Here is a 16,845-nt window from a genome sequence, read left to right as displayed (position 1 = left end):
TTTTAGGTCCTTTTTAATAGCTTCAATTGCAAAGATAATACGACTTTCATTTGAAGAAGAACTCATGGTCGTACGTAGAGGAAGGTTGTTGTGAAGGTGAAGAGTGTAGAATTAAGGAAAAGTGGGCGGCTCGCTATGATGTGCGACTCGCTATGCATATACGTTAGGACATCAGAGCCATGAAGTCCCTAGACCCTTCCGTCCCCCTGCGTAAAGATACCTGCGTCGTAGGACTCACTCCTGCCAACCTCTCCCGCATCGTCGTTGCTGGACATCTTTGAGGCAGACAGCTTGAAACCACCCGCCATGTTCTTCTGAAAGAATCCTTCAGGATCATACTTCAGTGCGACATTATTCAGCCGTTCCGCAACGCCCTGGGGATAGCCATCGAAGAATTCAGCAACTTGGAAGGCGGCGGAATCTCCCATGTATCTGAAAGGATGATGAAGGCCTGCCTCAGCCGTGGCGCTGTCGATTGTTTGGACTGTCTTCTCAATCCAAGCGGAGATAACGTCGTCGTACTGTGAGTCGACCCAGGTCAGCGCAATGGCGTAGACGATGTAGGTACCCTGGGATTCGTCCAGCGACAGGGACCCTCCATCTTCACCGTTATTCTGCGAGGCAACGATGAAGTCTCGGCCGAGGGGCTGGAAGTACACCTCCGTGGATGCGAAGGTACCGGCAGGAACTTGTGCCTGGATCGATCTTACCGCCTCTTCGAAGATCTCGCTGATGAGGTGAATGCCGGCAAGCAGTCCTTCAGAGTCCGTTGACGCGATCGTTCCACCGGTGAGAATATCACCCTGGCCATCCATGACGGACTTTCCAGTCTCAAAAGCGAGATTTGCGACAGTCAGGTGACTCAGCGTGTTGCCGACGTTGGGTATGTCGAGAAACCGGCGGAAAATCCCAGGCTCTGTCTCATACGGATCGTCGTAGAATAACACGACGTATGCGTAGGCCGAGATCTCGTCTGTACCATCGTCTCTGGCAAATCCTACTGTGGGGATGATGTGTGACTTTGCGTCGAAGATGTCCGTGGAATAGGCAGCGACAGCCTCAAAGAAGGCTTCAAATTGGGAAGACTCGAATTGCAGAACGCCGGCAAATACTCTTGGGCTGGGTATGGTCTGGAGTTCGAACGATGTGACGAGTCCAAAGTTCGGGCCGCCTCCTTTCAACTGGGAGCAATATCAGCTTCGACTTCTGCAGCGGGTTTCTCGGAGAATGCTCACCGCCCAGAAGAGGTCATTGTACTCATTAGAAGCGGTCGCGTTCACGATTCTCCCATCCGCGAGGACAACCTCAAAGCTGCTGACCGTGTTGGCTGAGAAGCCATACTTGTTGCTGTAAAAGCCTATTCCGCCAGCCAACAACAGCCCCGGAACGCCAACGGGTGCTGCGCGGCCGCCGGCGACGGTAAGATCGTATGTCTCAAGGGCGTTGTAAACCTCTCCCCAACGCAGCCCTGGACCGAGCTGAACGTGGGTGCGAATAACAGCTGAACAGCGGAGAGTTCCAGTCGTGTCATGTTGGAGAAGACGATGAGCACATCTCCGTCGATGCTATTCGCCCCCGGAATGGCCGTGTGATCACCGCCTCTGACGGCGAAGGAGCCGTTGACGGACTTCACTGCGCTCATGGCGGTGCTGACCTGATGAGCTGAGGTAGGCACAAAGATGCAGCCTGGGTTGAGTATCTCTACACCGTGGCCGATCAGTTTACCAACTTTCATGCAAGTGTGAGAGACCTTCGAGGCCTTACGGGTATTGGACCAGAAATTGCGCTTTTCATACTCGTAAACTGCAGATCCTGGTTGAAAAGTGATATCCGGGGACACCTGAGCGAGTGTTTTGCACCCAGCGGAGATGGCCAAAGATTTCTGTATGAAAACAAGCAAGCCAATACCTGCGGCTCTCATATTTGACGTCTTTTGCATCTTTTTGAATATGAAGTTGACGATCAATAGTTAAAGAACCGCCTACGTAATAACACCGGGCTCAAAATATTTCATGGCGGGCTCAGACAGTGGCCCTTAGACTCATATAGCAGGCTTTCAATCGTTTCCACGATTGGATCTTTGACATATTGACCTTTACAGCGGATCCATGAACAGTTTCATGAGCCAATTGCGGGCTTATTAGAACTTCACGACCGAGGCCGAAGTTTAGAATCTGATCGGAGCCTTAACCGAATAAATCTCCATGTTCATCCGATGCGGCCGGCTCCCACTGAGCAAGGGCCAGAGCCGCGGGCCTGACGCCAAGGAATTTGGTACGGGCCAAATGCCGGCGGACACAAATAAAACTCCACGTCTTTGCATTTGTCAGTTGGCCAGCATAGGTTCGCTTGTGCTTCGCGTCTATCGGCACTCCGAAGCTACTGTTAACGGAATTCAACCTCCGGTTCTTCGGCGTCCTTGAGTGACCGGCTCAGCGCTGAGATCGTCTCTTCATGATGTATATATGCTCGGTTTAGAGTGAGTTTTCACTCCACAAAGCCACATCTCCCATAGTCTTTATAGTCTTTCCAATTTCTCAAATACTCAAGCAAGACCAAAACATTAAGATGGCTCCATCAGAGGTTCAAAAGCTCGCCTTCTTTGGTTGTACCGGCAGCACCGGCAGCGCAGTCTTGAAATCACTCCTATCCAACACAAACAAATCGACCAAGATCCATGTCTTTGTCCGGTCAGCGCGCAAGCTCAAGCTACTCTTCCCAGGCATTGAAAGCTACTCCCACGTGGAGATCACCGAGGGCCAACTGAGCGACCATGCCCTCATGGTGCACTGCCTGTCGGACGCAACACATATCATGTGCACCATCGGCAGCAACGACGACCAACCCGGGATGCGCATGCACCGCGATGCTGTTGAAGCAATTCTTGCAGCGTTAAGCGAGTTACACGAGAAGGCGGAAGCGGGAGGAACGTGGCGGCGGCCGCACATGACGTTCCTTTCATCTGAATCTATAAGCGAGAAGCTATCATCACACCGACCAGCTTGGGTACATTGGTTGATCATGGCCTCCTTGAATCACATCTACTTTGACCTAGCCACGGCAGAGAAGAAGCTCATCTCTTCCTCGCTGGTCACGGTCACCTTGTTCCACGCCCCTTTTCTTTTCGAGGGGGAGTACTCGGGCTATACGATCAGTATCGACGAGCCGGCTGCATCAGCGTCATATGGAGATTTGGGCGCGGCGATGGCGGAGATGGCGTTCTTGCCTACGGAAGCAGAGGTCCAGGCCGTTACCGTGGCGAGTCATAAGCCGATGGCCATCGGCCCAAGGACAGTGGAGCAGGTCCGGAGACTCACCAATGGGATCTTGGGTCGTTTTGTTCCTGGGTACTGGAGCCTGCCAGGATGGAGCTGAGTTCGTTCATAAGTATGGACGGTGATGAAGGTGAGGTTGACAGGAAAAATGGTTTAGACATTTAGAAGTCTTGTTTTGTATGTGAAGCCCAGACGTGCTTCTTTGTCCTGAAGCCGATATCTTCAATTTTCAGCTGTTGTCACTTGGTAAGCTAGTGCTGCTATTGGCCGAGAATGTAGGTAATAAAGAGTGAGATATCTGACTTGATTTTGCTGCTTTTGAGATCAAATATTTGAAGGCTGAAAAGTCCCTCCGACCTCGGACATAAGGCATCATCGGTATCCCACCCGCACCGGCCGGTATGAAGGCCTGCTAAAGTCCGTGGCCGGTAGACATACAAAGGCCACTTTTGACTCACATTCTGTTACGTAGTGAAAACGGGGAAGGCAGAGACAGTTAGCTAGCAGGCGTTCGCATGCCATGATGGGGCGTCACTTTGGTCATTTTGTAATTCAATTCAAGGTGGAATGAGACAATCAACGAGTGTATGCGACTAGGAGATATGTGGTAATGACTGGCTCTGGTATACATCAACCCAAGCTATTCGAATTCTCTGACACTTGTGCGCTCCCCCTGACTAGCCGTAGGTGTCATCTGTCGTCAAATTCCGTTCCTGCCCATCTCAAGACCTTATGAAGCCTTAATCGCACATGGGCACATTCTCAAAGATGTAGTTGCTCTTGAATTCGCGAGGCGGGAATCCGCAATCGGCACCACATTCGCTGCCGTCCAGACCGCCATCCGACAGACGTCCGTGGTAGACGGTGCCGTCGATCTCAATGGCAATGCTGCAGTCGGCATCGTCAATCGTGTCATCCTCAGCTGAGACAAGAGTGTAGTCAACATCGCAAATGTTGTCACTCGCCGGCAGCGACGAGCAGATGTCCTCGTCGAAGACATTGGTGGTATCGCACGGGCTGCCGGCCGCGAAGGTCCGCCAGTCGTGTGCGCCGTTGCCGCCCTGGACTTGGTAGGTATAGGACAGGCAGAGGTTTCCGGCAGCGGCGGGACGCAAGAGGCTGAGGGTACTGGCCAGGGCCATGACAAGGTTGGCGTTGGAGAACATCATTTTGAATTGGTGAAGTAGTTTGAGGATTTGAAAGTAAAACTGGTCCTTTGGTGTGGGTGATTAATGAACTGTTGCTTGAGAATCTGGTGAGAAGGCTTACTCAAGAATTAAAGTGAACGCTATACGAGAAATATCAAAGCATTATATACTTTGGCGATTATTTCGGGCCATTTGGCAGCGGTCGTCAAAAATAACCATGACAACATCACAAATAGCCTATAGGAGGAATGCAGCCTGAATTCCCGCATCGCAACACGCTGGCTCCAGATTTAGTGAAAGAACACGCAATCATTTTACCAAAGTACAATTCACAAAATCCGAGTAGAAAGTTGAGTCTCTATTCGATTAGACACTACGCAAATCATTACCCTCGGTGAGCCGGAATTCAACCCTGAGCTGACTTCAGTCATCCGACGTGTCCGTGATAATTCCTGACACCCGAAGAAGATCGGGATGAGACCATGAGGGTACAGCCAGCAGAGTTTTGGCGCAACTCATGTTGCGATGGCAAACTATTTCGGAGACACAGGGGATCAGAACACATTCTAGATCCTGTGTCGTGACCTCTGGTACCTTTTAGGTAGCATCTTTGAAGCTACGATGTATTCCAGATGTAATTAATATGTCACGATGAGAAGTTGAAGTGCAAAAGAATCTTACTCATTCTATGTATAGATGCATCGCGAAAGGGATCAAAGTCAATTGTCAGACCAGGCCTTCAGCTCTAAACGGAAGTAGATCAACGTTTGGTCACCTTTTCAGTATCATCAGTGATCCTCATTTCAATATTGATCGACAGGACGCAGGCCAAGACTTTTCAGCCCAACTCGGGACTTTGATAGATCATCATATCATGTCTGTGCCGGTCTGACAGGTGGACCACACCGGGCGCGAGCCGTTCGATTAGTCTACTTCGGGCTGATAAAACCAAAGTCCCATGAAGTGCCATGCGGCGGCGCCGGAACGCCCTGCGCAGTCGTAACCAATCAGCTGCTTGATTACGTCTTCCGGACGAATGACAAACTTGCGACCTACACGTCTTTCGGAGAATATTGGAGACTATGAAGCGGCTCCTGCAAGAAGCCGGCACATCTTGTCATCGAGATCTTCCTTGGTGTCTTGGCGGCTGCCTTCGAAACACTGCCTCGCCCCCAGTCACAGCTTTTCGCAATTGGGAAAATTGAGAGTCTAGAGTTGCATTGTCACAAATCCTCTTACCACAAGACTATTGTCACAGCCTCCGGCGACCCATCTCCACCCGACGCCCGACTTCGTCCACACGTTGACTATTCAACGGACTGTAAGGGTGCAAGGATCTACAGCCTGTCTTTTTGCACGACCTCAGAGCCGCAGTTGCAGGTGCAGCAACAACCTCTGAAAAGCACTATTACGTACGGTAGCATCATCAAAAGCTCTTTACAGTTGCGATCACAATTTCACCGAGGGTCCGAAGGCCGTATTCCTTTGTACCGGGCTGTCGTCAGCAAGAGAATCAGCTGTTCGTGACGATCTTTGAATTCACAGCTTCCTATCCCGTCACAAATCGTCACTTGATTGTCAGGAACTTCCCAAGCTCAGACACTGTTCTGTTTCTTGTCGCCCAGTACGTCTGGAGCTCAACAGTAACAACATTCAAGCGCTTCCAGGATGGCATCGCAGAGTATAAAGGAAACCCAGAATCATGGCAGTGAGTCTATCTTTCCGTTCCTCATCAGACACAAACACCTCTACATTAGCACACAATTCTTCCTGTCCCTATACAACCCAGTATCAAATTTCAGCTTGAACCGCCATCATGCGTACCAACACTCTTGCCATCTTTGCCTCTCTTCTCCTGCTTGGCCACCGCGCCTTCGCCTTCGATATCTACTTGAACGAAGACTCTGACTGCCCAGATGAGGAGATCAGCATCGTCTGCGAGGAGCAAGTCGTTGGTGACTGCTGCAACGGCGCTGTCAACACCCTGTATAGTTCCGCCCAGGCCAGCGACGACCAGGGCGGCGTTGTCTTGTATGGACTAGACCAGGGCCAGGCCCCGGACTCGGAGAACCGCTGCGGTCTTCAGCTGGACAAGGACGACACCTGTGCTACCACTGATATCCCGCAAGGTTCCGCCGCCGGCGCCCTCGGCGAAGAGGGCGGCGATGAGGATCCCAGCACCGACGAGGAGCCGACTGATGGTGATGAGGACGGCGAGGACGATGGTGGTGGCGACCATGGTCGTCGCCACGCTCGCGACGTGTCGCCCAAGGAGACTTGGGTCCAGAAGAACAAGAAGGCTAAGCGCTCGGAGGGCTGGCGCCAGACTCAACACACGGCCTATGCCGTGCGTGATGCCACCCATGTCTGGAAGCTATCCCGCGACTCCGAGCATGCCCCTGCATACGAGGCTCTCTCCGACCGCCAGGAACGTGTTGATTTCCTCAAGCGGCACGGTGTTGCCAAGCGCCGTTGATTCTGAGTCGGTATCATGACCACCCAATTCGCAAATGAGTTGAAGGTCTCATCCCTCGACGAAGCACTTTATTTCGGCTGCAAACACCAACGTCACTCATTCGCTAGTTGCATTTACGACATTCCTTTGAAAATAGGGGACATCAAACATGCGTGAAACAAAATGTAGGAATTTGGAACATCGTCACTCGCTGTATTGTAGTTATATTTCAATGAACCACAATCCATTAATACACGTCCATTAGAAGTCAGGCGAGGTGTGCTGCGACAGCCATTGAAGCTAACGGTCTTGATAGGTACCTAGATGTCTTTCTCTGGTGCCGAGCATAGCCGACAACATCTCGTGTGAAGGTCTCAGCTTGTAACAGTTATGTGCGAGTGAGTGAAAGTTGGAGGTATCTCAATCAGTGTTGTGCCGCCCTGCCTGGCTGGCCCCAAAACAACCCGACTGGAGCCGGCAGTGCAAAGAATTTCTACCAAATACCTTATGTAATTAAGTAATGATTGATGGTTTAGCGATGATGTCACATTTCAGTGGCTGGGCATGCCATAATAACTGCGGAGGTTGATCTACAGCCAGGGCAGTCATTTGAACTGAGACACCAAATATTTCAACTCAATCTAGGGGTGTCGAATTTACGATCGAGTGGCGGCGATGGCCTCACCTTGCTTCAGATGGTTGAATGCGTTGATAAGTTACTTCCTCTTTCGGCAGCACTCGGCGGTGCTTGGCAGGGAGACGGGGCGGGATGATAGACAAGCAGTCAGCTTTCGGGGAGCCGCTGACGATGATAGACGCACGAGCTTCTCTGCCTCCATTCACCTTCGTTCATCAACCGAACCCGCTCTGCTTACTGATACACAGAACGAAACACTGCAGGTAGAGGTGCTACAGTCTCAGAAGGTCTTGCCCCAAAACAGCGGCATTCTAGGTATTCAATGTGCATTGCCATCTTCCAGATGCAGAGTCACAGCTCAACTACTTATCTTTAAGAAACTTGCTTCTCTCTAAGCTATTGGGCGTATCATGAAATTGATGTCACACAGAAAAGATGCACAAGTCGCGATTCTCGTATCCGGTCTCTAAGCCGTACCCTTTTAGGTGGTTCACACCCGTCGCCTTGGTAGGCGGCGTTGTTCTTGCAGTCATACTCTCGTTGCTCAACCTGAGCGCGAACGGCTTTTACCTGAAAACTGTCTACACGTCCGACCCCAACAGCACTGAAGCCCATGCAAATGCACAGTATGTCAACATACCCATTCTATCTGATCAGATCCAGACTAAGATTTCTTCAAAGATGGTTCAGGCAGCGTCCATTCAATTGGCAAAGTGATGTGCAAGCAGAATGCCAACCGCATCTGTTATCCGTTGGAGATTCCTTTTTCACCACAAACCTCGGCTTCCGATACACCATTGAAGCGATTACAGACCCGGCCAGAAACTCCTTGTCTACAATTGGTTACAAGAACAATACCCTTCAGAACTGTATGCCGAAGGAATCTTTCTTCCTTCAGTTGAGGAAGTCCGACACTGCGGCTCCACCTGCGCCTTCAAGATTGCTTTCATGGATAGATTCATCCATACTGGCGACATTCAATTGTACTATTGCAACCGATGACGGCCTAATAACTATGACGGTCACGAAAGAATACAGGGTTTCAGGGGACGAGATCTATAGCTATGCTATACAAGATGATTACAAGACACATGCCAGCGTTTGGTGGGGAACCAGATTACTCAACGCCTATTGGAATGGGGTGCTAGCTACGGCATCCCGCATGACAAAGATAAGAAACGGAAAGAAATACGTCGTCCGAGCTCATTTATATTATACATTGGACCCATTTGAAGCAGAGTGAGTTTAATTCGCCCGCTACTTGCTGAACGCTGTTGACTTTGATGAAGCATTCAAGACGACAACTTCTTCAACCTGTACTGGTGGAAGGGAAACGATGACAGCTCGGGGCCTGGTAAAAACGACTTAGAAGATGACGAAGGTTATCACGACTACAACTCTGATGTAAGGAGCGACTCTTTCCTTTTTGTGATGTATCTATGCAGCTGAAATTAATTTAACACAGTGGTATGTCTCGCCAACATTAACAGAAGGACTTCACTGCACCAAGATCTTGTATTCTCTTCTTTCCCTGGATCTGGGTAGTTGCCAGTCACCAAATCTTCTGCTTGATGACAATGGCCTGAAGTACGCAATTCTGGCACCAAATGACTCGAATCGAGCGGCTGGGAACCTCCTGAACAGATCCGCTACTGCTCTAGATGGAATAGAACGTTTCAACCGGATTCCTAGCCCTGTGCCCAATGGCACAGATAAAGGTCTGACGGATCTCAAAGACTCATTCGATAAGTTCCATTCTCTTATGGGGCCCTTGGGCTGCAAGAATGCCACCATTGTTGACCAATACCTTTGCTCTGTCCCTCAGCAAAAAAGCTGGGGGGTGCTGCTTTTCTCAATCTTGCTTGCGGATCTAGTCTTCCTCCAGGCGGCTTGGAAGATTCTGACATGGACTGCCGATGCCTTGGTAAAGAGGGGCAATCCGGAAGCAATGTTATTTGAGGGGCGTCAGACTCAGAGCGGATCCTGCCAACTATTGGATAGCTCTAGTGCATCTCATCACGAGTTTAAACAGATCCCGGGTCCGTCTCGGAAGGTTGCGACCTTCTAGGGTAGAGCCATTTGTACAATTAGGCGGTCGCTCACGGGCGCCCTTGAGGGTGGGTTGCAATAACCGCGTCAACTGGCAGGACACAGATTGGACTGGGGGTTTCAGCCAGTTCTACAATCGACTTTTCTGGGGCTGGTTCCCCCCATTCGAAAGTCCAATTAAGCCCGAGATTAAACCTGACGCAGAGTCTCACGCGCCAAACCATGTGTACCGCTCTCTCTTGTACTTATGGCCCCACTCGAGCGAACACCGGGGAAGTAAAGCTACTGAACCGGTCTTGTTCCCAGTTACACAGCTTTCTGACGGTCGTCGCATATTGTCTAGAATTATTTTGTCTTCCCCGGTATGATGGTGTATGATTGAGTGACCCGCTTTAGTCTGAGGGACCAGACCGGGCACTCGGGCTCGGATCCGGATCGTTACTGTTGATGTGGGACTCCGTGATTGTGGTGGGCTGAATCGCTACCCCTGGCCTTTGCCCAGTACGTCATCCACGCCAAAGGACTCGTGTCTCGAATCAGGACCACTGTCTGACGGAGCAAGGTTGAACTTCGGACATTCTTACGGATGACAGTGTCCGCAAGGATCCGGCGCGAGTACTTGAATCCAATCAGCTTTTATTCTACGTTCAGTCAACCCGTAGCCTTGGACCAGCGCGTGCTGCAACGAGAAGGCGCCTGTCATGGGAAGGGCAAATAGGAGCTCAGATGGAGAAAGTCTCCGGGTATCTATTTTATGTAAATCGACAGCTTCGTACCAGAATGACATGCGGGCAGCTCCGATATGTCCTCACATGTTCCAGATGCAGTTATCCCTAGCCAAGCCCCGCCCCTCTTCACATGCAAGACACGATCACCTCCTGTCCCAGCCCACTCCGCTGAACACCTGTCCAATGGCACCGAGCACCGTATCGACAATAGACTTGACGAAGCCCTGGCGCTTGTTCTTGCCAGATGAATCCCGCAGCGGGTCCTCGCTTCCCATTGTAGGCAACACATTGTCGCTCGCGGACAAGCTCACGAAGAGCGCGAAGGGGACCATCCAGACGCAGAGGCCAAAGTAGGAGGCGATCTCGGTGAAGCTCGGGACGTCGGGCTGGTCGTAGTAAGAGTGCATGTTGGAGTAGGATTGCTGCTGGGCGGCGGAGAAGTGGCGGAACCAGAGGTAGTGGTTGACGAGGACGAGAACTGTAGCTTGCTGTGAGCTTGGGCTTTCTGGTAAAGCAGCTCTTGGGGAAAGACATACCACACGAGGCCAGGAAGAGAGGGTCAGTCAGCTGCACGAAGGGAAAACGGCGCATGTTGCCGAGGTAGACGACGTGGGAGACGATGCCCATGAGGGTCAGCTTGAAGGGAAACCGGTCGACGACGCATAGCAGGAGCTGCAGGGCCATGATCGAGTAGATGAGCTTCGTAAGGAGCTTCTTCGCGGTGACCGTATGCTCCTCGACGAGTTCGGAGAGGTAGTAGAGACCCGAAGCTGTGACATTGCTACGTCAGTACATGCTGCCAAGGGAGACCCGGAGAACAGAGGCCGGGGGTTGGTTCACGAACCGATTGCCAGGGTCAGAAAGCAGAAGCCCACGATGGAGCCTAGGTAGCCAACAAGAGGTAGAATCCACATCTTGACGGCTGTGTTGTGTTGTGTTCAAAGAAGAATATGGTACAGAAAGAAAAAGAACGTGGAGAAGGTGAAGGTGGTGTTTGGTGGTGGGCAATTGTAGCTGGGAAGCTTCACATTGTGTAATTAAAGCCCAGGCGCATGCTGCACGGCCACGGGAGGCGCGTCGGGACGGGGAGACAGGGACATTTTTTGGTGGGTTCCATTTCGCAAGCGTGGCCTTTGCGCCGGAGTCTCGGAGCAGCTCATGATCCGGGGGGCGGGATGACCTCGGAATGAGGTAAGCAGCCGGGACTTGATCTTATCGACTCTTATCGACCCCACCAGCTTTCCTTATCTTATCGATAGCTATCCGCACCCCGAAGCCTGCGAATTTTGAAGTTTCCCACGACACAAAAATTCACCGCCCAACCTCGATGCGCCGACGTCACGAACCGCTCCACTGACCACTGAACCGCTGGCTGTCCCCTGCCGATACCTCAGATCATCAATCGACCGAAATCCTTAGCCCATCATGTCGCGCCCTGAGGATACCCTGTCAGTCAATCTCCCATCCGAACCCCGCCATCCAACTAACCTTCTCCAGCGCGGCCGACATCCACTACGATGACACCGAAGCGCGCAAATACACCACGAGCTCTCGTATCCAAAACATTCAAGCCTCGATGACCCGTCGTGCGCTCGAACTTCTCGACCTCAAGGGCCCCTCCCTCATCCTCGACGTCGGCTGTGGCAGCGGTCTTTCTGGCGAGATCCTCTCCGCTGAGGGCGAGGAGGACGGCGGCCCGCACACCTGGATTGGCATGGACATCTCACCCTCCATGCTCGATATTGCGCTGCAGAGGGACGTTGAGGGTGACCTGCTGCTGGCAGATATCGGCCAGGGCGTTCCCTTCCGCGCCGGTTCCTTCGACGCAGCCATTAGCATCTCCGCGATCCAGTGGCTCTGCAACGCCGAGAGCAGCGACACATCCCCCGAGGGCCGCCTCACCCGCTTCTTCAACGGCCTGTATGCGTCATTACGTCGTGGAGGAAGAGCCGTGTGCCAGTTCTACCCCAAGAATGACACACAGCGCAACATGATTACCCAGGCGGCGGTGAAGGCTGGCTTCGGCGCCGGTCTGCTCGAGGACGACCCGGAGACGAAAAATGTCAAGTTGTACCTAGTCCTGACGGTTGGAGGCACGGCCGAAGGCGGCAAGGGAGGCGACATCACCAACGTCGTCAACGGCATGGAGGGTGTTGACGTCGAGGACGCGAGGCGGAAGGCAAGCGACCAGAGCGGCAAGGGAGAAATCAAGAAGGGCAGCAAGGCATGGATCGTCAAGAAGAAGGAACAGATGGAGAGGAAGGGAAAGATCGTCAAGGCTACGTCAAAGTACACTGGTCGCAAGCGCAATATCCGGTTCTGAGGGGAGCTCAGGGGCGGATGATTTACTGCGGATGACGCATGACATGGCGTTTTGGGTTATAGGAAAAGTTGCTTTTTAGAGATCGAATGCGAATCAGATACCCTCGGTCAAGCCTATTGATGCTTCTCCTCATTGCCTTCTTTCGATGGGACGACCACGAAAGAATGGATGCTTTTTGAAGTATGTTTTTTGAGTACAGCCCCCGCCAAAGTTAGTGCCACTCAAGACTTTCATCTGCCGGAGGCCGACAAGATATGCATCCCAACCCCTGCGGCTCTCAACATTGTCTAGCGAAGGGAGGGAGACATCTAGGCCTCGACACTCAGCAGAGAAAGTTTGGCTCGCTTTGGCCGTGGTCATATACCATAAGACATCGTGCCTATTATCGCCAGCGATCCCCGCCCAAAGATCAGCTGCCTTGTTCCCCCCCTACGTCGACTCTCGATTCTGCAATGAAGTTGAACATAATTGCCACAGCTTTAGCGGCAGCGATGCCGGCCTTGGCTAATACGTTTTCACAAAATGCGGCACTCCACGACAAAAAGCCCATCATCACCAAATACGCCAAGTGTCAGATCAACTGCGTGACGGCCGTCTTTGCTTGCTGCGCTGCCACAGAAAAGGTATGGGTCACAAAATGCTATGGCGCGCCGCCAAAGATCAAGGCATGCGACCAGTCGTTCAAAGGGTGTCAGTCTGTGTGTACTGCTCCCATTCGCTTTGAATCCAAATATTGGACAAGAGAAGGTATTGTATAGTCAACTTCGGAAACGTTCGAGAGCAGTAATTCTGATATCAATTTCTATAGATGCTCGCGCGGTCTGTAGCCGCCTCCATAACTGGTGTGAGGGTGGGGTTACGGATGAGCTATGAGATTGCGTTGTCGCCATACTTTTGTCCAAGGCGCATCGAAACGTCTGGAAGTTAACTGCAAGTCATTTTGTAGAAATGAGAGATGATCAAGTTTTTGTTCGCCTCAGACTGAATGCCATGGACAAGAGCTTCAAAGCGGTCCACTGACGTTTCGTCCCGATTTTGTAACGTCTGGTTCTTTTTCAACCGCATGTCAGTCCTTCTTTCCAGCTACCGCAAGTTGTATGGATGATGAAGGCCTGCGGAAGCGATCAAGTAAACATATTGAAATACTTTGAGGATATCCATACTTAAGAACCCAAATCATTCGCCATTTTTGCTCACTGTAAGCCGCTCACTACTCATTACACACTAAACACCACAAAAAACACACTACAAAACACACACCAGACACCGTCCGCCATCACAAGCAAACCCATCACAACCACCAATCAGCAAGGCCTCTTCTGCAACCCAGACTCACCTATCAGTATGAAATTCTCCGCAGTCACCATTCCCTCGTTCCTCATCATTCTGGCCCCGGTTGCCGTCTTGGCTGTTTCTTCCCGAGGTGCTGCTCATTTTGCATACGAAGAGTGTTGGAAAGGTTGTATTGCTGCACTGGGCGCATGCTCCTCCGTCGCCGATGAGGTTGCAGTTATCGGCCTATTTGTTGCAGGCCATGTCATGCTCAAAGGCATCAAAGAATATGTGGACTGTAACGCTGACTGCCTTGACTCATTTGACGCGGCCTCCAACAATAATATGGAATCAGAGCCATCATTTAATGATGAAGGCATGACTATCTTTTGGTCGAGAAGCCAGAGGCTGGACTAGCGAGGTGAGTCTAGGGGGATATGCAAGATTGGCAATGCAGAACGTTGAATGGCTAAAGTACTTTGAAGACCAATTACTCCAAAGTTTTGTTGAATGATATTGTTGAATACTTCATCACATCTTATCCATGCAAATAGATTGTATGCCCCTTTTCGTTCGATCCCAGCTCCCGCAGAGAATATAGGTACTTTAAGAAATTGACAGTCTACTTGAATTAAGAACGCAAAGCGCATTGATTTGCAAGGCGTCGACGATGACACATGACCTCATCGTCTATGGTTGGGAATCGGCCATCTGCCTTCCACTGTTATCGTCCGATGATTGCCACCCACGTTGCGTAGAAGCTGTCTCTTAAGGAATGCAAGCTGATGTAGTCTCAATCGATACTCCCGATCTGAAATAACCTTGTCGGGAATTAAGTATCAGACGTGATGGTTTGAGTTCGCGGGGCTAACGATGACGCCAGAAGAGATTGTAGACGCTGGAGGCCGACCACCGAACATTCCAGCAGACATGATCCAGCCATCCCAAGCAAAGTGACGTCTGACAACCTTCTATTGAAATTGACTCGAGTCAATTCACGTAGACCAGGATATTTAATGCGGTCAAATCGACCCATGCACTCGCAGATAGGTCACCAACATTACTCTTCTCCCTAAACCACTACCTTGAACGTAATCCGCGCAGATTATAACACGTTCAGCTTTGCCATGTGAACAGTTTACACTTCAATAACATGGATCTCTCAACCATTCTTGTACTTTACGTCTTCTTGTCAGCGCCACCTGCCGTCGAAGCTGGCCTCTTAGGCTACGGCATATGCCAAGCTGGATGCGCAGGCGTTGTGACGGCCTGCTACGCCGCTGCTGGGGCAGTTTGGGGGGCAACCGCAGGTGTCGGAGCTGCTCCCGCTGTTATTGCCTGCAACGTAGCATTCGGAAAGTGTCAGGCTGCTTGTGCTGTGGTGGCTTTGGCTCCAACCCCTTAGATTTCTGTACATTGGAGGTAGGTCGCTTTCAAATATCAGCTGCCGTTCAGCATTAACAGACAATTACGAACTCGCTAACATCGCTGACCACATATTCAGTCAGCAAGAAGATCAGTATGACCGGGATGCTTAGCAGCACATATTCGTTGGTGCTTTGTTGAAAATGAAAGTCAAGCTAAGGGCTTCAGATGGTGGGTTTTGTCAGTTGCAAAAGTTTAAGGGAGGGATGTAGGTCAGAGGAAACAAGTGAGAGTGGAACAAGCCTGCAGTTAGACTTGGGCCGCTAGTCAAACTATTTAAGGAGTCATACTTCCCGAAATCGCGAACTTCTAGCTTCAATCCTTTCTTGCCGTCCATCAGAACCCTTTTGACTATTGCTGGCAAAACTGAGAACCACGACATCGACTCACAAGCAAATCTTTTCGGCAATCTAGACCGAGACATCGACATGAAGCCCTTGACAGCAATACTTTCCACTTGTTCAATATTGGCGCCCGCTGTTGTTTTGGCCGAGAAATGTGCATATGGCACCTGTCAGACTGGATGCGCGGCTCTTGTGGTCACATGCTACACTGTAGCCGGTGGCATCTTTGGAGTCACATCCGGTGTAGCTGCTACACCTGCTGTGAAGGAATGCGATGTAGCATTTGGAAAATGTCAAGCTTCCTGCTCGCAGGCGAGATTTGCTCCCCGATGTTAATCAACGACTTGCCCTTGGGAGCTTGTTGTAATTTGATTCGTGCTGGACGAGTGGCTACATGATGACCAGGAATTGAAAGGTGTGATACAAGATTTGGCAACGGATATCGGAGGAGCATATTCAAACTTACAATTAGGAAGTTTCTGACCTGAGGAACTGGAAACATTTTAACAATGGATTCTGCTTTGGAGACTTTCCTACGTACTGTGTTTATTTGTGGCACAGCCCTCACTATGGTCTCTCGTATAGAAGAAATCCTCACATGAAAGGTTCTAAGTTCTCAAATTAAAAAGCGAAAAGATATGCAGGAGGCCAACCTCAGCAAAGTTCATTTCATACCCCGTTCAACTGGGGCCTATGCCGACCCCTCACGCGAAGCATCACGCCGAAAAGGAAGAACTCCATGCTTCTACGTCTTTCGTCATACTAGTGAAGCTGGCGTAATTGTGTGGCGAATATTGTCACATGCTACAAGTAACATGTTGGGCGGAAATAATCCCCAATGAAATGTAAATCGTAGTTGAAATCACTTTGTTAGAAAATCAATGATTGACGTACCCATCAGAGTTCACAGGATTGATGATTATCACGGAGAAAGACTACAGCTGCTGGAGGCCAACCACCCAAGATTCCAACAGAAATGTCCCGGGGATCGCAATTAATACGGCAGCTAATAGTTTGCGTCAAAGATCGCTTGAATAAGTTTGACAGTGTACGACGGGGTATTTAATGCGGTCTGTTCGATGCCCAGTGCCCACGCCCACGACTTTTTCCAACGATAGAAGCTACCACTTCCTTCACTCAAGCCGACGTAGTCAGATTCTACGCAGTCAAATAACTCACGTTTCGGTCT

The 16,845-nt window shown here is 50.8% G+C and overlaps 6 protein-coding genes across 6 annotated transcripts; 3 read left to right on the top strand and 3 right to left on the bottom strand.

Annotated features, from left to right (window-relative positions):
- Nucleotides 1–188: 188 nt before the first annotated feature.
- Nucleotides 189–1,642, bottom strand: COL26b_012887 (uncharacterized protein; the record flags this gene model as incomplete). Its single annotated transcript, XM_053185521.1, has 3 exons — nucleotides 189–1,181; nucleotides 1,236–1,347; nucleotides 1,395–1,642. 3 exons carry the CDS (start codon nucleotides 1,640–1,642, stop codon nucleotides 189–191), a joined length of 1,353 nt encoding a protein of 450 aa, XP_053030554.1.
- A 926-nt stretch (nucleotides 1,643–2,568) lies between these two features.
- COL26b_012886 (uncharacterized protein) lies at nucleotides 2,569–3,375 on the top strand (the record flags this gene model as incomplete). The annotated part of the gene is made up of 1 exon (XM_053185520.1): nucleotides 2,569–3,375. The coding sequence occupies one exon, from the start codon at nucleotides 2,569–2,571 to the stop codon at nucleotides 3,373–3,375; it is 807 nt and encodes a 268-aa protein (XP_053030553.1).
- A 640-nt stretch (nucleotides 3,376–4,015) lies between these two features.
- COL26b_012885 (uncharacterized protein) lies at nucleotides 4,016–4,444 on the bottom strand (the record flags this gene model as incomplete). Its single annotated transcript, XM_053185519.1, has 1 exon — nucleotides 4,016–4,444. One exon carries the CDS (start codon nucleotides 4,442–4,444, stop codon nucleotides 4,016–4,018), a length of 429 nt encoding a protein of 142 aa, XP_053030552.1.
- Nucleotides 4,445–6,239: 1,795 nt separating this feature from the next.
- COL26b_012884 (uncharacterized protein) lies at nucleotides 6,240–6,899 on the top strand (the record flags this gene model as incomplete). The annotated part of the gene is made up of 1 exon (XM_053185518.1): nucleotides 6,240–6,899. One exon carries the CDS (start codon nucleotides 6,240–6,242, stop codon nucleotides 6,897–6,899), a length of 660 nt encoding a protein of 219 aa, XP_053030551.1.
- Nucleotides 6,900–10,435: 3,536 nt separating this feature from the next.
- Nucleotides 10,436–11,206, bottom strand: COL26b_012883 (uncharacterized protein; the record flags this gene model as incomplete). The annotated part of the gene is made up of 3 exons (XM_053185517.1): nucleotides 10,436–10,770; nucleotides 10,829–11,062; nucleotides 11,137–11,206. 3 exons carry the CDS (start codon nucleotides 11,204–11,206, stop codon nucleotides 10,436–10,438), a joined length of 639 nt encoding a protein of 212 aa, XP_053030550.1.
- A 511-nt stretch (nucleotides 11,207–11,717) lies between these two features.
- On the top strand, nucleotides 11,718–12,615 carry COL26b_012882 (uncharacterized protein; the record flags this gene model as incomplete). The annotated part of the gene is made up of 2 exons (XM_053185516.1): nucleotides 11,718–11,740; nucleotides 11,790–12,615. 2 exons carry the CDS (start codon nucleotides 11,718–11,720, stop codon nucleotides 12,613–12,615), a joined length of 849 nt encoding a protein of 282 aa, XP_053030549.1.
- Between the last annotated feature and the right edge of the window lie 4,230 nt (nucleotides 12,616–16,845).

The sequence above is a fragment of the Colletotrichum chrysophilum genome, assembly GCF_026319265.1.
Source record: "Colletotrichum chrysophilum strain AFK26 chromosome Unknown scaffold_194, whole genome shotgun sequence".
Lineage (NCBI taxonomy): Eukaryota > Fungi > Ascomycota > Sordariomycetes > Glomerellales > Glomerellaceae > Colletotrichum > Colletotrichum chrysophilum.
Note: the sequence above shows the minus strand (reverse complement) of the source record. Positions and strands in the feature narration are given on the sequence as shown.